The sequence below is a fragment of the Erinaceus europaeus genome, chromosome 14, assembly GCF_950295315.1.
Source record: "Erinaceus europaeus chromosome 14, mEriEur2.1, whole genome shotgun sequence".
NCBI classification, from domain to species: Eukaryota; Metazoa; Chordata; class Mammalia; order Eulipotyphla; family Erinaceidae; genus Erinaceus; species Erinaceus europaeus.
Window position 1 is genome coordinate 59606638 of NC_080175.1, and position 21252 is coordinate 59627889.

General features: G+C 36.2%; 1 protein-coding gene across 1 annotated transcript in view; it reads right to left on the reverse strand.

Annotated features, from left to right (window-relative positions):
- TMPRSS15 (transmembrane serine protease 15) overlaps window positions 1-21252 on the reverse strand; it is a 121160-nt gene that overhangs the window by 53537 nt on the left and 46371 nt on the right. Inside the window, exons 11-13 of the mRNA XM_007521284.2 lie at window positions 16434-16539; window positions 15987-16137; window positions 12508-12643 (exon numbers count right to left, since the gene is read on the reverse strand). Of these exons, the coding sequence (XP_007521346.1) occupies window positions 12508-12643; window positions 15987-16137; window positions 16434-16539 (393 nt within the window). The remainder of the gene's footprint in view (window positions 1-12507; window positions 12644-15986; window positions 16138-16433; window positions 16540-21252) is intronic.

A 21252-nucleotide genomic window follows, 5' to 3' on the forward strand; every position in this document is an offset into this window, starting at 1 on the left:
TTATGAAGTTATGTGTTTATATTTGTTATTCTTTCTTTTTTTTAATTAAAAAGATATTTTATTATCTTTATTTTATTTACTGGATAGAGACAGCCAGAAATTGAAAGGGAAAGGGGTGATAGAGAGGGAAAGACAGAGAGACACCTGCAACACTGCTTCACTGCTTGCAAAGCATTCCCCCTGCAGGTAGGGACTGGGGGCTCAAACCTGGGTCCTTGTGTACTGTTACATGTGCACTAAACCAGGTGCACCACCACCCAGCCCCTATTCTTTGACTTTGATATCTACTTTTAATTCTTAATCTTTCCTCAAGACATAGAAACATTTCAAATTTTTAAACACCTAATATTGTAGACAGCTCACATATTGGCCATAGATTGAATCTTCATCTAGCAGAATACTTAGTACATTATACAATATATAGATCAGTAGGTATGACTTAACACATAGCCAAAGCTAAAATGTTGTCAACTAAAATTGCTAAAATGGTCAAGACAGTTTGCTTACAACTTTAAAATACATACAAAGTGCTTTTTGAAATGCATTTCGACTATATTTTTAAGCAGTCTTTTAAACTGTTTATTCCCTTTTGTTTTCCCTTGTTGTTTTATTGTTGTAGTTATTATTGTTGTTGTTATTGATGTCATCGTTGTTGGATAAGGCAGAGGAATGGAGAGAAGAGTGGAAGACGGGGGGAAAGATAGACACCTGCAGACATGCTTCACCGCTTAGCGTGGGGGCGGGGGTTGGAACTGAGATACTTAAGTGGATCCTGGTCCTTGTGTCCTTGTGCTTTCTGTCTAGTGCTCTTAACCTGTTGAGCAAATGCCCAACCCCCTTCAACTATAATTTTATATGAACTAACAGACCAGTAGTATATATATATATATATATATATATATATATATATATAGTCATCAGTCTGACAAGATTTTTTTGTTACTTTCTATATATATAAATAACTGGAAGAAATTGGCAAAACCACTTTAAAGCATTCTAAATGTAATGCAATTAATTTCAGTGGTGGTGCTGCTATAGTGGAGATGTAGCATGTGTTTTGGAAGAGTAGCCAAAAAAGCATGAAATGAAGTGTAACTCTAGATGTTACAACCTCTTAGATAAACCATTCCCATCAAGAGAACAAGAGTTTTACAGCTTATCTAGTACAGAGATCTCTATTCACCAGTTAAACTCATTTCATCTTTCTTGAAGTCATTCACTCAAAAATGTGTGTTCAGATTTAGTTTTTAAAACATCACTAGGAACTTTCACTAAAAACACTATGTAAATAAAGATTTCTGCATGTTACTTTCTTTAAGTCATGACATTTTGAATACATGCTTAAACTTCTGATGTCCATGAGTTATATGGCAGTACAGAAGCATTTACTGTGGGGTGTAAATCAGGAGAATGCAACTTTCACATATAATAAGAGGATTCAAAAAAATATATATATAATAAAAGAGGATATAGTAAGAAAAAGGATTTTTAGTCATTGTTGAGTGTTGAAAACAGATGGCAACTTGGGAATTGATCCCTTACACTGAAGTTTGATGCATTCAAAGTGGCTGCTTTTCAAAAAACAGTGATATTTATTTTTATTTTTAATTTTTTGGGGGACTAGTGCTTTATGATATGGTCTTTAACATTTAGACACAATCTCTCATCACCCCAGATTGTTGTCCATTAGACTACTAGGTCCCTAATGTTCTTTAAACCTTTCTCTCTGTTCAGGGGGTCCTATAGTATCAAATACAGTCCTAGCTTTGCTTTATGTCCTCTATGTTTTTACCACCAAAGTCTTTGCTGGGGGCTCAGTGTTTACACCACTAACCCATGGGACTAATCCATGGATCCTGGCAGTCAGTTTTTCCTTTTTTTTTTTTTTTTTTCATTTGAATTGGTAAGACAAGAGAAACTGAGAGGGGAGGGAGGAAAACAGAGAGGGAGAAAAAATATATATGTAGACCTATTTCAACAGTAGTGAAAATTCCCCCAGCAGGTGGTTACTGGGGCTTTAATCTGGGCCCTTATGCAGGATAATATGAGCACTTCACTGGTTACAACACCACCTGATTGCTGACAAGTCTTCTAGTTCTTCTTTGTTATATAATAGATTTTAAAAATCCTACTATATTTAAATAGCACTTTATAAATAGTAATGCTTTTAAACAGTGTTAGCACTAGCTGAAAATGTTTGTTCACTCTATTAAAAATTATTTTCATTAATAGATTTCAGCAACTAGCCAGATCATAGGGTTATTTTACATGTGGTAATAAAGTTCAGATTTATATCCTGTGTGGTACAAATCTTATTTGTAGTTAATAATAATATACAAACAATAACCATTGAAACAAATAAGTTGTTTTGAAACCAAAGAGATAAAAACAATGGAGAAGGGGGGTTCCCGGAAGATGGTGGATTGAGAAGCTGCTAGTGGCTTGAGCTCTGACCACATCTCCTGGAAACGGTAGGATTTTCTCCTTTTATTAGGCCAGTCAATAAGGGGTCCTAGCGGTGACACCAAGGAGGTGACTATAACTTAATTTGGGTTAAAAAATAGAGTAGAAAGAAAGGGAAAAAATTTTTTTTCTTTTAAATTATTATTCCCAAAGCGCACCTCCTCCCCCTCCCCCACTCCATAACCAGTCCCTGGGGACCAGCTCCTAGCAGGCTCCCCTGCTGAGCTTCTTTCTTTACCAAGATTCCTGTCCCACCAGGGAGTATCATTCATTCTAAGTCTATTCCCTTCTGAAACTTCTGGCCTTTTTTCTTTCTAAGTAGCCAACCAGCTGCATCTGCACAAGCAGGTCCACTCCCTGCCCCCCCCATAGTTAATTAAATAATAAAAAAAAAATAAATAAAAAACTCTTCTTTCACCGCTTTTTATTACTGTTCTTTTTCTTATCTTTTTCTTTTTTCTCTCTCTCTTTCTTTTTTTCCCCCTCATTCTTGTCATCCTTTCTTCCTTAATCCTACAGCTTTCTGAATTCACTGATACACGTTTGGGAATTATTTAGGGGAAGAAATCTGACTCAGAGTGGACTCTCTCTGTGAGTATCTCTGCTCCACTTCCCTTCCTCCTTTAGCTACCCCTAGAATATAAAGTGGATAGTAGATTTGCATAACTGTCTATTCCTGCTATCCTTGTCTAGTCCTGAGGGTTTGTTTTTTTTTTCTTTCTTTCTTAACAATCAGCTGCCTCTGCTCAGGAGGCTTGAGGCAATCTGGGACAGGGTGTTTTACCCTGCTCTATTTTATTATTAATATTATATAAAGGCATATATCTTCCCCCCCTTTAGGTTGATCAGAATGAACTCTTAGGGTATCTTTCATTGCTAGGGAGAGGGCATCTTATCTATTGTGAGAGGAACTTGTCTTGTTACTCCTACTTCCTCTACAGACTCTCCCCTTCTTCCTCCTCCTAGCTAATTAAAAAATTAAAATAAAAAAAATTAAGAAATCAATTAAAAAAAACTTTCCTTTCACTGCTCTTTAATTACAGCTCTTTTTCTTCTCTTTTCTCTTTTCTCTCTCTTGTTTCACTCTTTTTTTTTATCTTGCCATACACTTCTTCCTTCCTTCTTTGTCTTTCTGAATTTGTGAATTATTTTGGGGAAGAAATCTGACTCAGAGTGGACTCTCTATGTGTGTATCTCTGCTATACTTCCCTTTCCCCTCTTGTTACCCCTAAAATATACAGTGGATAGTAGATTTGCATAACTGTCTATTCTTGTTATCCCTTCTTTTTTGTCTCATTCTTCTTCACTTGGACTTGGTTGCTATTATTATCATGGACTGGAGACATTGTCTGGATAACTGGTAGTGATTAAACTGCTTCAATACTTGCTTCATTTGCTATGGTAATTCCTGAGTTTGGTGAGTGCATTTGTCATAAAGATATTTAGTACAGTGTTGCTTGTACTCAAGACACAACAACTGAGGAACAACAGAACATAAAAAAGAAACACATAAATCAAAAAAATGGGTAGATCAAAACAAATAAAACTACTACTCCAATGAATGAAGACAAGAGCCCAGAAGAAACTACAAATCGCACAGAAGTAACTATAGATAAGAAAAGTATGCCAGCAATAATAAACTTATTAATCACAGAAATGAAAACAACATTGGAGGAAAGGAATGGCAGTATTAGGGCAACAACAGTTGAGACCCATGAGGAAAATACTGATTATCTTGAGGAAATTAGAGAACTGAAAGCTGAAATACCTGTAATGAAGAAAAAAGCTAAAGGCAAGGGAAAGGAGACTAACAGAAGCAGAAAACAGAATTAGGCAGACAGAGGATGAGTTAGAGAAAAGTAAGAAAGAGCTCAAAAAGAGATAGAGACACACTGAAAACAACAACAGAGACATATGGGATGATATCAAAAGAAGTAACATTTGTATAATTGGACTGCCAGAGGAAGAAAGAGAGGAAGGGGAAGGAAACATTCTAGAGGAAATAATAGAAGAAAACTTCTCATAACTGAATAACAGAAAGGACATCCAGATTCAAGAGGCCCAGAGAGTACCAAACAGAATCAACCCAGACCTGAAGACACCAAGACACATCATAGTCACAATGAAAAGGAGTAAGGATAAAGAAAGGATCCTAAAGGCTGCAAGAGAAAAACAAAAAGTCAAATGCAGGGGGAAACCCATAAGACTATCTGCAGACTTCTCCACTCAAACTCTAAAAGCCAGAAGAGAATGGCAAGATATCTATCAAGCCCTGAATGAAAAAGGGTTTCAACTAAGGATAATATATCCTGCTAGACTTTCATTCAAACTAGATGGAGGGATCTAAACCTTCTTAGACAAACAACAGTTAAAGGAAGCAACCATCACCAAGCCGGCCCTGAAAGAGGTTCTAAAAGACCTCTTATAAACAAGAACATCACTACAATACTGGCAATATATCAGAGCAAACAAAAATTTATTTTGAACAATGGCACTACAATACATAAAATCCATAATATCAATAAATGTCAATGGCTTAAACTCACCCATCAAAAGGCACAGGGTGGGGGGATGGATCAGAAAACATAACCCAACGATATACTGCTTGCAAGAATCCCATCTGTCACAACAAGATAAACACAGACTTAAAGTGAAAGGATGGAAAACTATCATGCAGGCTAACGGTCCACAAAAAAGGGCAGGAACAGCCATTCTCATATCAGGCACGATAGATTTTAAATTAAATAAAGTAGTAAAAGATAGGCAAGGATATTACATAATTATTAAAGGATCAATCAGCCAAGAAGACTTAACAATTATTAACATCTATGCACCCAATGAGGGACCATCTAAATACATCAAGCACTTACTTAAAGAATTTCAAAAATACATCACCAGTAATACAACAATAGTGGGAGACTTCAATACCCCACTCTCACACATAGACAGATCAAAAATGCAGAGAACCAACAAAGATACAAGAGAATTGAATGAAGAGATTGACAGACTAGACCTCTTGGACATTTTCAGAGTCCTTCACCTTAAATCCACATAACACATGCTCAAGGATAGACCACATGTTAGGCCACGAAGACAGCATCAATAAATTCAAGAGCATCGAAATCATCACAAGTATATTCTCAGACCACAGTGGAGTAAAACTAACATTTAACAACAAACAATTATTAAAAGTCACAGAATTTGGAAACTAAACAACATACTCCTTAAGAACCACTGGGTCAGAGATTCACTCAAGCAGGAAATTCAAATGTTCCTGGAAACTAATGAAAATGAAGACACAACCTATCAAAATATTTGGGACACAGCTAAAGCAGTACTGAGAGGGAAACTTATAGTCATAGAATCACATAATAAAAACCAAGAAAAAGCACAAATGAACGCCCTTACTGTGCACCTCAAGGACTTAGAGGAAGAGGAACAAAGGAACCCTAAAGCAACCAGAAGGACAGAAATCACTAAAATTAGAGCAGAAATAAACAACATCGAAAATAAAAGAACCATACAAAAGATCAGTGAAGCCAAATGTTGGTTCTTTGAAAGATTAAACAAAATTGACAAACCCCTAGACAGACTCACCAAACAAAAAAGAGAGAAGACTCAAATTAATAGAATTATAAATGATGGAGGAGATATCACAACTGACACCACAGAAATCCAGAGAATCATGCAAAACATCTGTGAAGAACTATATGCCATGAAGCAAGAGAATCTGGAAGAAATGGAACAATTCCTAGAAACCTATGCACTTCCAAAACTGAACCAAGAAGAACTACAAAATCTAAATGCACCAATCACAGACAAAGAAATTGAAGCCGTTATTAAGAATCTCCCCAACAACAAAAGTCCTGGACCAGACAGCATCACAAACAAATTCCACAAAACTTTCAGGAATCAGTTAGTACCCATACTTCTTAAACTTTTCCATAAGATTGGAGAAACAGTTATACTCCCTTCCACCTTCTATGAAGCCAACATCACCCTGATACCAAAAGCTGATAGGGACAGAACAAAAAAGGAAAACTATAGACCAATATCTCTGATGAACATAGATGCCAAAATATTAAACAAGATCTTGGCCTACCGGATACAACAGCATATCAAAAAGATTGTTCATCACGACCAAGTGGGATTTATCCCAGGAATGCAAGGCTGGTTCAACATCCGTAAGTCAATCAATGTCATTCACCACATCAATAAAAGCAAAGCTAAAAGCTACATGATTATCTCAATAGATGCAGAGAAGGCCTTTGACAAAAATCCAACACCCATTCATGCTCAAAACTCTAAAAAAATGGGAATCGATGGTAAATTCTTCAAGATAGTGAAATCTATATATAGCAAACCTATGGCCAACATCATACTCAATGGACAGAAGCTAAAAGCATTCCCCCTCAGATCAGGGACTACACAGGGCTGTCCACTGTCACCATTACTCTTCAACATAGTATTGGAAGTTCTTGCCATAGCAATCAGGCAAGAGAAAGAAATTGAAGGAATACAGATTGGAAGGGAAGAAGTCAAGCTCTCACTAATTGCAGATGATATGATAGTATACATAGAAAAACCTAAAGAATTCAGCAGAAAACTACTGGAAGTTATTAGGCAATATAGCAAGGTATCAGACTATAAAATCAATGTACAAAAATCAGTGTCAATTCTTTATGAAAACACTAAATCTGAAGAAGAAGACATCCAGAAATCACTCCCATTTACTGTTGCAGCAAAATCAAACAGATACCTAGGAATAAAGATGACCAAAGAAGAGAAAGCCTTGTATACTGAAAACTATGAGTCACTACTCAAGGAAATAGAAACTGATACCAAGAAATGGAAAGATATCTCATGCTCATGGATGGGAAGAATAAATATCATCAAAATAAATATTCTCCCCAGAGCCATATACAAATTTAATGTAATACCCATCAAAGTTCCACCAAGCTTCTTTAAGAGAATAGAACAAACACTACAATCATTTATCTGGAACCTGAAAACACCTAGAATTGCCAAAACCATCTTGAGGAAAAGAAACAGAAATGGAGGCATCACACTCCTAGACCTTAAACTATATTATAAAGCCATCATCATCAAAACAGCATGGTACTAGAACAAAAATAGGCACACAGACCAGTGGAACAGAATTGAAAGCCCAGAAGTAAATCCCAACACCTATGGGCATCTAATATTTGATAATGGGGCCTAAAGGTTTAAATGGAAGAAGGAGGGTCTCTTCAATAAATGGTGCTGGGAAAACTGGGTTGTAACATGCAGAAGAATGAAATTGAACCACTTTACCTCACCAGAAACAAAAATCAACTCCAAATGGATCAAAGATCTAGATGTCAGACCAGAAACAATCAAAGACTTAGAGGAAAACATTGGTAAAACAGTTTCCCACCTATACCTCAAGGACATCTTTGATGAATCAAACCCAATTGCAAGGAAGACTAAAGCAGAAACAAACCAATGGGACTACATCAAATTGAAAAGCTTCTGCACATCCAAAGAAACTATTAAACAAAGAAAGAGACCCCTCACTGAATGGGAGAAGATCTTCACATGCCATACATCAGACAAGAAATTAATCACCAAAATATATAAAGAGCTCAGCAAACTTAGCACCAAAAAAGCTAATGACCCCATCCAAAACTGGGCAGAGGATATGAACAAAACATTCACTACAGAGGAGATCCAAAAGGCTAACAAACATATGAAAAACTGCTCTAGGTCACTGATTGTCAGAGAAATGCAAATTAAGACAACACTAAGATACCACCTCACTCCTGTAAGAATGGCATACATCAAAAAGGACAACAGCAACAAATGCTGGAGAGACTGTGGGAATGAAAGAGGTACACTTTCGCATTGCTGGTGAGAATGTAAATTGGTCCAGCTTCTGTGGAGAGCAGTCTGGAAAACTCTCACAAGGCTAGACATGGACCTTACATATGATCCAGTAATTCCTCTCCTGGGGTTATACCCCAAGGACCCCATAACACCCAACCAAAAAGAGGTGTGTACTCCTATGTTCATAGCAGCACAATTCATAATAGCTAAAACCTGGAAGCAACCCAGGTGCCCAACAAAAGATGAGTGGCTGAGAAAGCTGTGGTATATATACACAATGGAATACTATGCAGCTATCAAGAAAAATGAACCCATCTTCTCTGACCCATCTTGGACAGAGCTAGAAGGAATTATGTTAAGTGAGCTAAATCAGAAAGATAAAGATGAGTATGGGATGATCCCACTCATCAACAGAAGTTGAGTAAGGGGTGGGGGAAATAGCATAATGGTTATGCAAACAGACTCTCATGCCTGAGGCTCCAATGTCCCAGATTCAATCCCCCATACCACCATAAACCAGAGCTGAGCAGTGTTCTGGTGTTTCTCTCTGTGTCTCTCTCTGTCTGTATCTCTCTCAAAAATAAAATAAAATAAATAAAATATTAAAAAAAAAGAAGTTGAGTAAGAAGATCTGAAAGGGAAACTAAAAGCAGGACCTGACCAAACTGTAAGTAGGGCACCAAAGTAAAAACCCTGTGGTGAGGGGTAGACTTGCAGCTTCCTGGGCCTGTGGGGGGTGGGAATGGGTGGGAGGGATGGGTCACAGTCTTTTGGTGGTGGGAATGGTGTTTATGTACACACCTAGTAAAATGTAGTCATATAAATCACTAGTTAATTAATATGAGAGGGGGAAAATTATTTGTATGTCTTGAAGGTTTTTAAAACACAGACTGAGTCTTTTTAATATATAGGCTGTGTATTTGATATTTGGACTCTCTCAACAGCCTAGACCAAGTAGATCAGAAGCAACCAATAGCACAGCTATATACAAGAGACTGGGCACTGTACAGCAAGCCCTAACAAAAGGACTTTTCAAAGTTAACCCAATTACCAAATAATGTGATGATAACATTAACTATCGATTGTCTTTTTGAACCCTAAGACAGCAGGAACCTCACATCTCCACTATAGAGCATCTACTTCACCCAGTCCTGCAACCCTTGGATTGGGCCCACTTTCACGTATGCCTCTCCCGAACCATATCAAATAATATTGCATCTGCCGATCACAACCTAATCAACTCAATGATTGCCACTTCAACATGCTTCACTTCAGACTGTGTCCAGAGACTTCAAGTGTGGAATGACAACCCTTCAGCTTCATTACTCGGGTGAGACCTTTCCTTTCATAGTATACTCTAATTCCATCTCAGGTGGTTCACTTTCTAACAAAGTCCCAAAACCTAGATATACACCAGTTTCTATGAGAGAATGCATATGTTCACACGAATCCATAAACTACTGCAAAATATATACCTGAAAGCAGAAGTACACTAGAGTTTGCACTGAGTATCCCCCTAACACTTCCTCTCCACTATTCCAAGCTTTGGGTCCATGATTGCTCAACAATTTGTTTGGCTTTGTATCTTAACTCTCTTTTCAGTCACCAGGTTCCATATGTCATCAGGATGCCGGCCAGGCTTCCCTGGACTGAAGACCCCACCAATGTGTCCTGGGGCTCCTCTTCCCCAGAGACCCACCCTACTATGGAAAGAGAGAGGCAGACTGGGAGTATGGGCCGACCAGTCAATGCCCATGTTCAGCGGGGAAGCAATTACAGAAGCCAGACCTTCTACCTTCTGCAACCCACAATGACCCTGGGTCCATGCTCTCAGAGGGATAGAGAATGGGAAAGTTATCAGGGGAGGACGTGGGATATGGAGATTGGGTGGTGGGAATTGTGTGGATTTGTACCCCTCCTACCCTATGGTTTTGTTAATTTATCCTTTCTTAAATAAAAATAAAAATAAAATAATAATAATAAAAAAAGAAAAAGAAGTCAATGGAGAAAGCTAAAAGCACATTGATATGTGAGAATCTGAGAGCAGTGAATGTGGGAAGGGGAGCGAGTTCGGTGGGGGGTGTCTGGGTCCTGGTTCATGATGGTTTAAATGCTCCTACTTTCCCCAAACCAGGCACAGTGTGTATCCCTAAAAGCAAATGACAAACTGACCTTTGCATTTCAGGTACTCGTGTAAGACTGTTTTACTTAAATGCCCTAATAAGAACCAAAGTAAGGCTATTAGCCAGTCAGCCATGGTTCCCTTTTATTTCTGCTTAAACAAATCAGTGATCTGGAACCAGAAATGCTCTGTTCAAATAAGAATTTCATTGAACCAATTGCAAATGACATTAGAATGAAATTGTTCAGAATGCATTTGATAGTAATTAACATTTTCTTCTGTGCTAAATATTACCCTGAACTGAACTATTTGGAAACTGGAAAAAATATACTCTGGGAAAATTCTAAAGTTTATATTATAAATTTAAATATGTTATTCTACCATGATGATGTCCCTATTGTAAAAAATACAGGGAAATATATTTATGAATGCATACACACACACACACACATACACACACACACATACACACACACATACACACACACCATGCTTTCTTGGCATTGCAACATTATCTTTTTTCTATTTCTTATAGAACTGGCATATAGAGTATAATATTTATATAGACAAAGTTTTAATATGAGGAATCATATTTCAAGTTTGCTGTTATGCTTGCTAATATGTAAAAAAGCTTACTCAAACTTTTCTATTTTAGAAAAGGGTGAGACTTTCTTAATAAACACATATTAAGTCTGTGAAACAGTATTACTTTCATCTAGAAAATTTTTCTTCTTGATTACTTTTAGTGATGAAAGAACACACTAGCAGAAATGATTATGAAAACATATACTGCTTTTAATGACTGAAATATCAATATAGAAAATATCATTCATGGATATTAATGGGAATTATTTTCCAAAATAGCAGTAACCTTTTATGATTATCATGAAATTTCTTTGTATAATAGACATGTAGGATGAGAAGTAGAAACTAAGTGAGGCAATGTATCATAAAGTGTCAGAAAAGTCAAATGATTTCATTAAAATTGCTATTATATCTTCATTTACATGTAAGACCCCTTATATCAGAATTTCTTCATAAACATGGTTTTATCAACAAAATAAAAACACTGACAAATTATAAAGAGGGTTGTGAAAAATCTTGAGGTCATCTCCTTTGCAATAGCATGGTCAAAACTCAAAGGCATAATATTGTGTGAGACAAGTCAGAATGAGAAATACTAATACTGAATGATTCCCCTTTATAGGTAGAACTTAAGAACAAAGAACAGTAAGGGAAATATAAGGTTACATTTGGATTTGGAGTGTCATATTGCATCAAAACAAAGGACTCTGGGGAAGTAGGGAAAGGGACAGGATGAAGGAACATTGGGATTGTGATGCTTCTCCTAGATACAACCAAGGGGAGGGGGAAGAGGCTATGTCTGTGTGTTAAAGAGTGTGCTGTAAACCATTAACCCTCCAATAAAAAATGTGGAAAGAAAAGAGGTGTTGTGAATTAGTATCATGGTTATGCAAAATGATTAGTTTCAGTCACAGTCATCATCATAAACCAGAACTTGCAGTCTTCTGTTGAGAGATACAAATGCAAATAAAATAAGTAAATTAAAAGCAATGTAAATTATTAGGTGACAATATATTAACTATACTACAGATACAAATATGTATACATATATTAACATATATTTATGTGACATTAAAATCAATAATATTTTCATCCTTCTCTTTCTTTCTTTCTTTCTTTCTTTCTTTCTTTCTTTCTTTCTTTCTTTCTTCCTTTTCTTCCTAGATAGGGCAAGGAGAAATGCAGCAAAGAGGGGAGACATAGATAGGGAGAGAGAAATACACCCGCAGACTTGCTTCACTGCTAGTGTAGCTTCTCTCTTGTAGACAGGGAGTGGGGTGGGTAGGAGGGCTGGAGGTTAAATCTGGGTCCTTGTCATGGAAATGTGTGCTGTCTACCCGGTACACCACCATTCAGCCTCTCTCATTTTACCTATATTCGAAAGTCTTTGATATTCAGTGAAAAAATATTAGACAGATAGTAAACATAATACATGGACTTAATTAAGAAAAATATATTCTACTAGTACTTACTAGGAAGTTCAGGTGGAGGAGTTGGGACCAAAGTTGGTTCTGGATAAAGGCTCACGTTGCAAATTCCTTGTGTTAGGCTGATGTCATCTAATGCTATATCACTTTGGATCTGGTTTTTGAAAGCACTAAAAACAACCTGTAATTCAAAACGGTATATGAAATGATTGTACTTAATCTTCTCTGACTTCATTGTTCTAGTGATCCAACATTCTCTGGAGAACTAATAATGTCATCTCCAAATATATGAGTACAGGTTACTGTCTAATGAAATACTGATACTTTAAGTTTTTTGTTTGTTTATTTGCTTTTGGTGCCTGGAATTGAACTTAGGGCCTCATGCATGAGGAGCATGTGCTCTGCCACTGAGCTACATCTTCAGCTTAGATTATTATTTTTAAATATCATTCTGTTGAGCCTAACTCACATGTTATACTATGCTATGCTATGTTATGCTATGCTATTTCATAGGATAGAGAAAAATTGAAAGGGGGCAAGAGAGAGAGAAAGAGAGAGAGAGAGCTGCAACAACACAACTTCACCACCAGTGAGATTTCCCCTCTCTAGATGGAACCTAGGGTTTGAACCTTGGTCCTTGAACATTGTATTGTGCACTCAACCAGGTGCACCACAGCCTGACCCCATTTATTAGGTCTTCACATTAGTATAATGTTCACAAATATCTTCTTTCCAACTTCTATAATATGGTCATATTTTCTCTCTGCCTTTCTCTTGCTCTCTTTGATGTTATACTCCATCGTACTTTGTCATTTATACATGTCATGGCAGAGGACTGTAACTCAATGTTGTAAGAAATCTAGATATTTATAAAATAATATTCTCACTCTGCACCATGTGTTGACATTGAAAAAGTAGATCTCTTTGTATGATTGTTATAAAAAATATAGTATAGCCACAGGCCCTTTGGAATATAACTAAAATATGCCTACTAGATATCTACAGAACAGAGACCCCTCACCCCAACTCTTCATTTGCACTACTCCAGCCTTTAGATTCATGATTAATCAACAACTTATTATGCTTTATATGTTAACTGTCTTTTCAGCCACCAGGTTCCAGATGCTAGCATGATGCCAACCAGACATCCCTAGACAGACAACCCCACCAATGTGTCCAGGAGCTCTGCTTCCCCAGACCCCCACCTCACGAGGGAAAGAGAGAGGCAGGCTGGGAGTATGGATTGACCTGTCAATGCCCATGTTCAGTGGAGCAGCAATTACAGAAGCCAGATCTTCCACCTTCTGAATTCTACAATGACATTGGGCCCATATTCCCAGAGGGTTAAAGAACAGGAAAGCTATCAAAGGAGGGGTTGGGATATGGAGTTCTGGTGGTGGGAATTTTAAGGAGTTGTACCATTCTTATCCTGAGGTTTCTGTCGGTGTTTCCTTTTTTATAAATAAATTACATATATATATTCAGTGAGGGTTTGGGCAGGGAGCACCCTGTGGAACACACATATACTATAATAGTCAAGGTCCTGGGTTCAAGTCCCCAGTTCCCATATTAGGAGAGTGGTGAATTATTGCTGAGGGTGTTTTCTTGTCTCTTTCCCTCTCATAGTCTTTTTCCCTCTCCATTTATCTATATGTATATTTTACAAAAGCAATAATATTCAGTGAATTGAGCCACATGTATATAATTCAGTGTTCATTTCCCCATTTTCTGACATTTTTTTATTTAGGGGATTAATGCATTATAGTAAATACAGTTATTGATACATGCATAAAATCTCTCAATATTCTGAAAAACACTCTCAAGCCCTGCTGAGGTCCTGCTCCCCCATCATACAACAGGATCAGCAATTCCCCCCACCATAAAGCCCTCTCCTCTGGAGAAATTTATTTTTGCCATTTCTTTGTTCCCTTGATGATATATTTTCCTTATTTGTCTCTGATTTATCAAAAGTAAACAGATGAGAAGAAACAAATAAAAATGAATAGAATAAGAAGAAAAAGAGAAATAAGAAAAAGGAAGAAAGATTAGAGGTATTAGGAGGTGGTGGCACATCAGTATATTGTACATTTTACCATGCACAAGAAACTGTGTTCACATTCTTTGTTCTCACTTGCTGGGCGGTAAGCCACATGGGGTAAGTTGAGCAATGCTACAGGTATGTTTCTTTGTCTCCCTCTCATTCTCCCTAGTTCTATCTTTATTAGAAAGAATGAGGGAGTCGGGCTGTAGCGCAGCGGGTTAAGCGCAGGTGGCGCAAAGCACAAGGACCAGCATAAGGATCCCGGTTCAAACCCCGGCTCCCCACCTCTAGGGGAGCCGCTTCACAGGCGGTGAAGCAGGTCTGCAGGTGTCTGTCTTTCTCTCCTCCTCTCTGTCTTCCCCTCCTCTCTCCATTTCTCTCTGTCCTATTCAACAACGACAACAACAATAATAACTACAACAATAAAACAACAAGGGCAACAAAAGGAATAAATAAATAAAATAAATATTAAAAAAAAGAAAGAATGAAAAAGAGGGGTGCAGACAGTTAAGTGCACATACTACAGTGCACAAGAACCTGGGCTCAAGTCCCTCACCCCACCTGCAGGAGGAAAGCTTCATGAATGGTGAAGCAGGGCTGCAGGTGTCTCTCTGTCTCTCTCCCTCCCCTTAAGTTCTCTATCTCTATCTAATAACAAATACATAAAAATTCAAAAAAAAGAATAAAAAATAAATGGTTACTAGGAGTGGTGATGTTATTGTGTAGTCATTAAGCTCCAGAAATAACCTTGGTGGCAAAAAATAAATAAATAGATAGATAAATGATTAGAAGAATTGAGTATTGTTCTTTATGACCTGTCATATGCTAGTCCTTCACTGATGCTAATGTTTGCCCAAATAAAACATTTCTTGATAGTTATACAGTCTTGTGAAATTATTTAATTGATACATTGTAAAAGCATTAGCCTGTATTTTCTCATGTGTTAATTGCAAACACCCTTAGGAAGAAAACCCATTAAATGCTTATCTGAAAAATTTATTTACTCCAATGTGAAATAAATGGTCAGAAAATTTACAGTGATACAGCTCACAGAATTTGTTTCTAACAGAAATATATGGCAAAAAGTCAGAGTAGGTTCTAATAGGTATGGACAAACAGGACAATTCCCTAGAATAGTGTAAGCATAATCAAAGTGGCGTTTGTAAAAATTTGAAACTCCTAGCCACATAGAAAAAAACTAAGTTGGCTTATACAGTAAAATTGATTTAGAAAGCTGATATCACAAGCTTTCAAAGAATTTTATAGTTCATTACGAATATAATCATGTAAATTCTTTCTACATAAATGGTGTATAAGTGAAAGTAGTGACATTTAAAGTTTATTTTTAAAAAAAGAATGTATAATATAAGGCAATTTGGCTGTATTCAGAAAACATCTTAATATCACATTATCGTAAGGTTTGATTGTATCATCTTTACAGGAAACAAATACATGATTACAAATCACAAAATATCTTGCCAACCTTAAAGTCCACTGTTTCATTTAATGTGATTTGTCCATAATTCCAATTGTCTCCATAATTCCCTTCCTTTTGGAATACCGTCTTCTCCTTGTTTTGGTCACTACTGATATTGACACTTAACTTATAGACCTTTTCACCATACATAAAATACCTAGTTTGGAAATACACAAAAAATGAATGGACTCCTGTAGCATTTGAATAAACACATTTTAAGCTTTTCCTAAGTATTTTTCTGTCTTTGAAATATCCTCCTTTCCATGGTTGAGGATTTTGTTGGAAAAGGGGAGAGGGACAATCTCTCCACATTTTGTTTCTTTATCACTTGGAAATGTAGTGGAATGCCTTAAAACATAAGCTAACTCCTTGGTGAAATCTGAGACTGACAGTGTGAGAAAGCCAATATTTCTTATTAAATGACAGAGTATTTACAACATGTCAAAAGCATACCAGAAACTAAGGCAGACAGGTTCCAAAGTGGGGTGTAAAGGAAGACTTAAAAGTCCAACTCTTTCTCTTCTTCCTCCTGGTCCAGTTGGGGTGGAAATGTAATATCCTATCAAGTCAACAGTAACAGAAGTTTAGACTTTGCTTAAATAGCAGTATTTTTTATTATGTATGGCATTCATAAACAGAAAGGAACTTAAAAATGAAAACATACATAGGCCAAGTGGAAAAAGACAGTAGATTTAGGAAAAGACAGTAGATTTAGGAATAGTTTCTGCCACAAATTTTATTATCTAAAATCACCCTTGTGATTTATTATGTAAAATAAATATGAGTTCTTCCCATTTATAAAACAAGAGTCTTAAAGTAGAATATTGTTGAGGGTATCCCAATTTATTTCATATAAATATGAACTTGTTAGGTGTTCATATCATTATTTAATTATAGTCTAAAGGCTATTTACATTCTAGTATTCTTTTTTAAAATTTTTTAAATATTTATTTATATATTTATTTCCTTTTTGTTGCCCTTGTTTTTATTGTTGTTGTAGTTATTATTGCTATTGATGTCATCATTGTTGGATAGGATAGAAAGAAATGGAGAGAGATGGGGAAGACAGAGGGGGAGAGAATGATAGACACCTGCAGACCTGCTTTGCCGCCTGTGAAGTGACTCCCCTGCAGGTGGGGAGCCCGGGGCTAGAACCAGAATCCTCATGCAGTTCCTTGTGCTTTGCGCCACATGTGCACATTCTAGTATTCTAAATGATCTGATTCATTTATTGTCTTGAAACCTTTCCTTACCTGAGGGTATTCAGAAATTGTGTGTACTCAAGCATAGTACACACAAGTATTTAAGTATAAATTTGTAGGAAAAATTAAAAGTTTACAGATTATCAGCTTTATTCCAGTTACATACTGTATTTCTCTAAGTCAGTAGTTATCTGATTTTATAATACTTTTGTCTACCATGGTTCTTTGAATGATGGCTAGTCAGATCACTGAGGAAGTATGGTAATCCACATAATAGCTTTCCAAAGCTTTTCAGGTCACTGAATTAAATGCTTTCTGCTCTGTAATTCATCGCTCTAACCAGTGATTTGAGTCATCTGAAGAATAGGAAGAAATTGTTGGGACAAGAATATTTGAAACATTTTCTTAAGAAAGTTAATATTTTTCTTTTGCAATTTGCAGTTCAGGGATTATGACAAGAAGAGAAAATTTCATATGGTATAAAACAAATGAAATAATGGGAAAACCTGATTTTGTTGAAATATATTTCTAATGAAATACTGATAGTTTTTCAGTAGTTTTATTTCTAGGGCTTGTTGCCTGCACAACAACTCTAATGCTGCTGGAAATTCTTTTTACTTTTTTCTTTTATATTTTTGTTTTTGATAAAGTTAGAGACTGCAAGAGAATTGGGAGACAGGAAAAGAAAGACATAGAGCAGAGAGATACCTTTCCTCCCTTCCCAAAATCTTGCCACTCCTGCGGGTGGAAACCAGGAGCTTGAACCTGGGTCCTTGTACATGGTAAAATTTATACTCTACTAAGTGCAACACTACCTGTCCCCTGAAATGCTGACTTTTATTGTTCATTTAAAATCTGTTCTTTTGCTTTCTAGTAGGAATTGCTGTAGGAAATGGTATTTCTCAAATTCAAACTCACTAATTTATAAATATATAGTAACAAAAAGACATGAAAAATACTAGTAGGGCTTTCAATAAATATATTGATGTATGCATTAGTAAGAATAAATGAGAATTTCTTAGGGTTCAAGAAGACAATGGATAGTTATTGTTATCATCACATTATTTGGTAATTGGGTTAACTTTGAAAAGTCCTTTTGTTAGACATACAATCAATTTTTCCCCCTCTCATATTAATTAAATAATGATTTATATGACTTCAATTTAATAGGTGTGTACATAAACACCATTCCCACCTCCAAAAGATTGTGTCCCATCCCACCCAGCCACCCCCCTGCTGGCCCAGGAAGCCACATGTCCACCCTCCCCCTCACCACAGTGTTTTTACTTTGGTGCCCTACTTTCAATTTAGTCAGATCCTGCTTTTAGTTTCCCTTTCTGATTTTCTTTCTTAACTTCTGTTGATGAGTGGGATCAATACTGTGAAAATCACAATCAAATGTCTTACTAATACAAGTGTCTTTGTAGGATTTGTATTACAAAACATGAAATAGACATGAATAAATTTTAACTTTTGATATGATCATATTTCTTGCATTTTGTTGTCTGTAATGCTTAGTAATCTTCATTTCAGTTAGATAATTAGCTCTCTGTTATTAATCCCACTGAAGGTATGAGTGCAGAAATGTTTCAGAACCCATTGGGTGCCAGCTCAAAGTTAGTTTTGAGTTTACCTTACTTTTGCTTGTTGAGCATATGATAGTGGAAAAAGTAATTGAAATACTGAAATAAGATTAACCTTGACTAACAAATTGCAGAAAAATATATAGTTTGATGAAATTATATAACAAACCCCCTCCATTTCATACTTTATGTATTTTAGGACATGCTCATAACTGACTATAGTTACATAATTTGGAATATTTTTAAAATTTATTTTGACTCATTTATCAGTACATAGATTTGACTTTTCTGTCTAATGAAGCTATTATGATGCTATGAGCTTTTAATTATTGCACAGATGAAATATTATAATGGGCAGTATAGATCTTGATGTATTTTTCATGATGATTCTAATAAAGGGTCTGAAAAGTAGCCCCCTTGGATAGTGTGTTGCTTTGTCATGTTTGAAAAACCTAACTTTGAGCCTGCCCACACCCCAACACACTCCCACACTCCACATTGACTGAAGCTTTGGTGATGCATTATTTTACACTTTCTCTCTATCTTTCTCTCTCTCTCTCTCCCTCTCTCTCTCTCTCTATACATATATATATGTATATATATATATGTCAAAAAGAAACTTTATATAAGTAAAATCTGCATACTATGAAATGTATTAAATATACTAATATATTATTTGTATGATACCAACTAAATGGTGACTTAAGTTAGATGGGCATTGTTGTTGTCTATTTCCAAAAATGTCTCATTCATAGTTTTCTGATTCTCTATGATAACTCTTCATTACTGCCACCTTTGCTTAATCATATTTTACTATGTGCAATATTCAGCCTTTACTTAGTATAACATGTAATCTCTTTATGTTCATTCAACTCTTACTATCTACACATTGCCTATGATTATTACTATCTAGTCATCATTGCAAGTTTCAATTAATTAGTAAAGCTCTCTGGAAACTTGGCAAGTTTATTCAGGAAAAAATAAGTTAATATAGATCTTGTATCAATTATAATATAAATTATTAATGCATAGGTAAAATCAACTAAACCTAGGAGAGAAATATTCAAAGCTTTATATTAGAAGATGGTTTAAATTCAGTCAGCATATCTATATTGAAATATATTTTCGGGGATTGGGCTGTAGCAGCGGGTTAAGCGCACATGGTGTGAAACTTGAGGACCAATGTAAGGATCCCTGTTTGAGCCCCCAGCTCCCCACCTCCTGGGGTGTTGCTTCACAAGTGGTAAAGCAGATCTGCAGGTGTCTATCTTTCTCTCCCCATCTCTGTCTTCCCCTCCTTTCCCCATTTCTTTCTGTCATATCCAGCAATAACAACAGTAATAATAACCACAACAATGATAAAAACAAGGGTAAAACAAAACGTAAATAAATAAAATTTAAAAATGTTTAGAAAATAAATTTTCTAGTTTTTTCATCACATGAAACAAAAAAGAACTACCTTGAAAATACTGTTACAATGATTTTAGAAATAGTTTATATACTATATTCAGTGTAGTCTCTAAGACAGACAACTCATTTAGCTTTAAGAGACTTAATATACTTTTGAAAATTGAACAATGTAACTATTTTCCTCCCCAGTGTACTACAGTCAATTTGTTTCTACTAAAGACTTTAGTGGCTTGAAAACAGAGTAGCTAACATGCTCAAGATTTACATAGACCTTTTTGTGCCAGGATTTTTTCTCCTAAATATAGTAATCAATATTCCTCCAAATTAGGATCGTTTGTCATTCTTTTTTCTAGATTATGGGAGAGAGGGAGAGAGAGAGAGAGAGAGAGAGAGAGGAGGGAGGGAGAGAGAGGCATTTTTTCTCATTACAGTAGTCATTTAAGGTTCTTGAACATACTAGAGTATGGCAGAGATAAGATTTAAACCTACCTCACTTGAAAGATTACTATTTTAATGATCTTTCCTGCTACTCTATGCTAACGACCAATCCTAGTAACTATAGGAAAGGCCAACAAAGAAGGAATTTTTTTGCACTGTCTAAACCTTTTCTGACCTCAACATTTCTGATGTTTTCACATGTTACTCACCTAATTTACCCTAAATGTTCTGAACAAATGCACCTCTTCTGTGCCCCCTCCCGAGATGCTGCCAGCTTCAGAGACCTCATCATCCCCAATTCCTTTTGCTTCTGACAGGGTAACCCCATTCATTGACAGGGTAGATTCAGGAGCTAGTGCTCCACCAGCTCAGGACTCTTCAGAAGGACTCAAAAAGTTGGGAAGCTTAGATATTCTTTTCTGAAGCAATGTTAATTCAAAGCTTATCTCTTTCATTTAGACCTTCCTGTCATTTTAAGCAAAGGTGAAGAACAAAAAAAAAAAAAATCCCTGCATGATAAAAGGAACAGCAGGAGGAATTTAATTCTCTTCCATTTCTGAGGTAGAGTGTTCTGACACATAAAAAAGCAGGTAGGAAGAAAAATGCCCCTTGAGAGGGGATGACTAGTAGATGATGAAA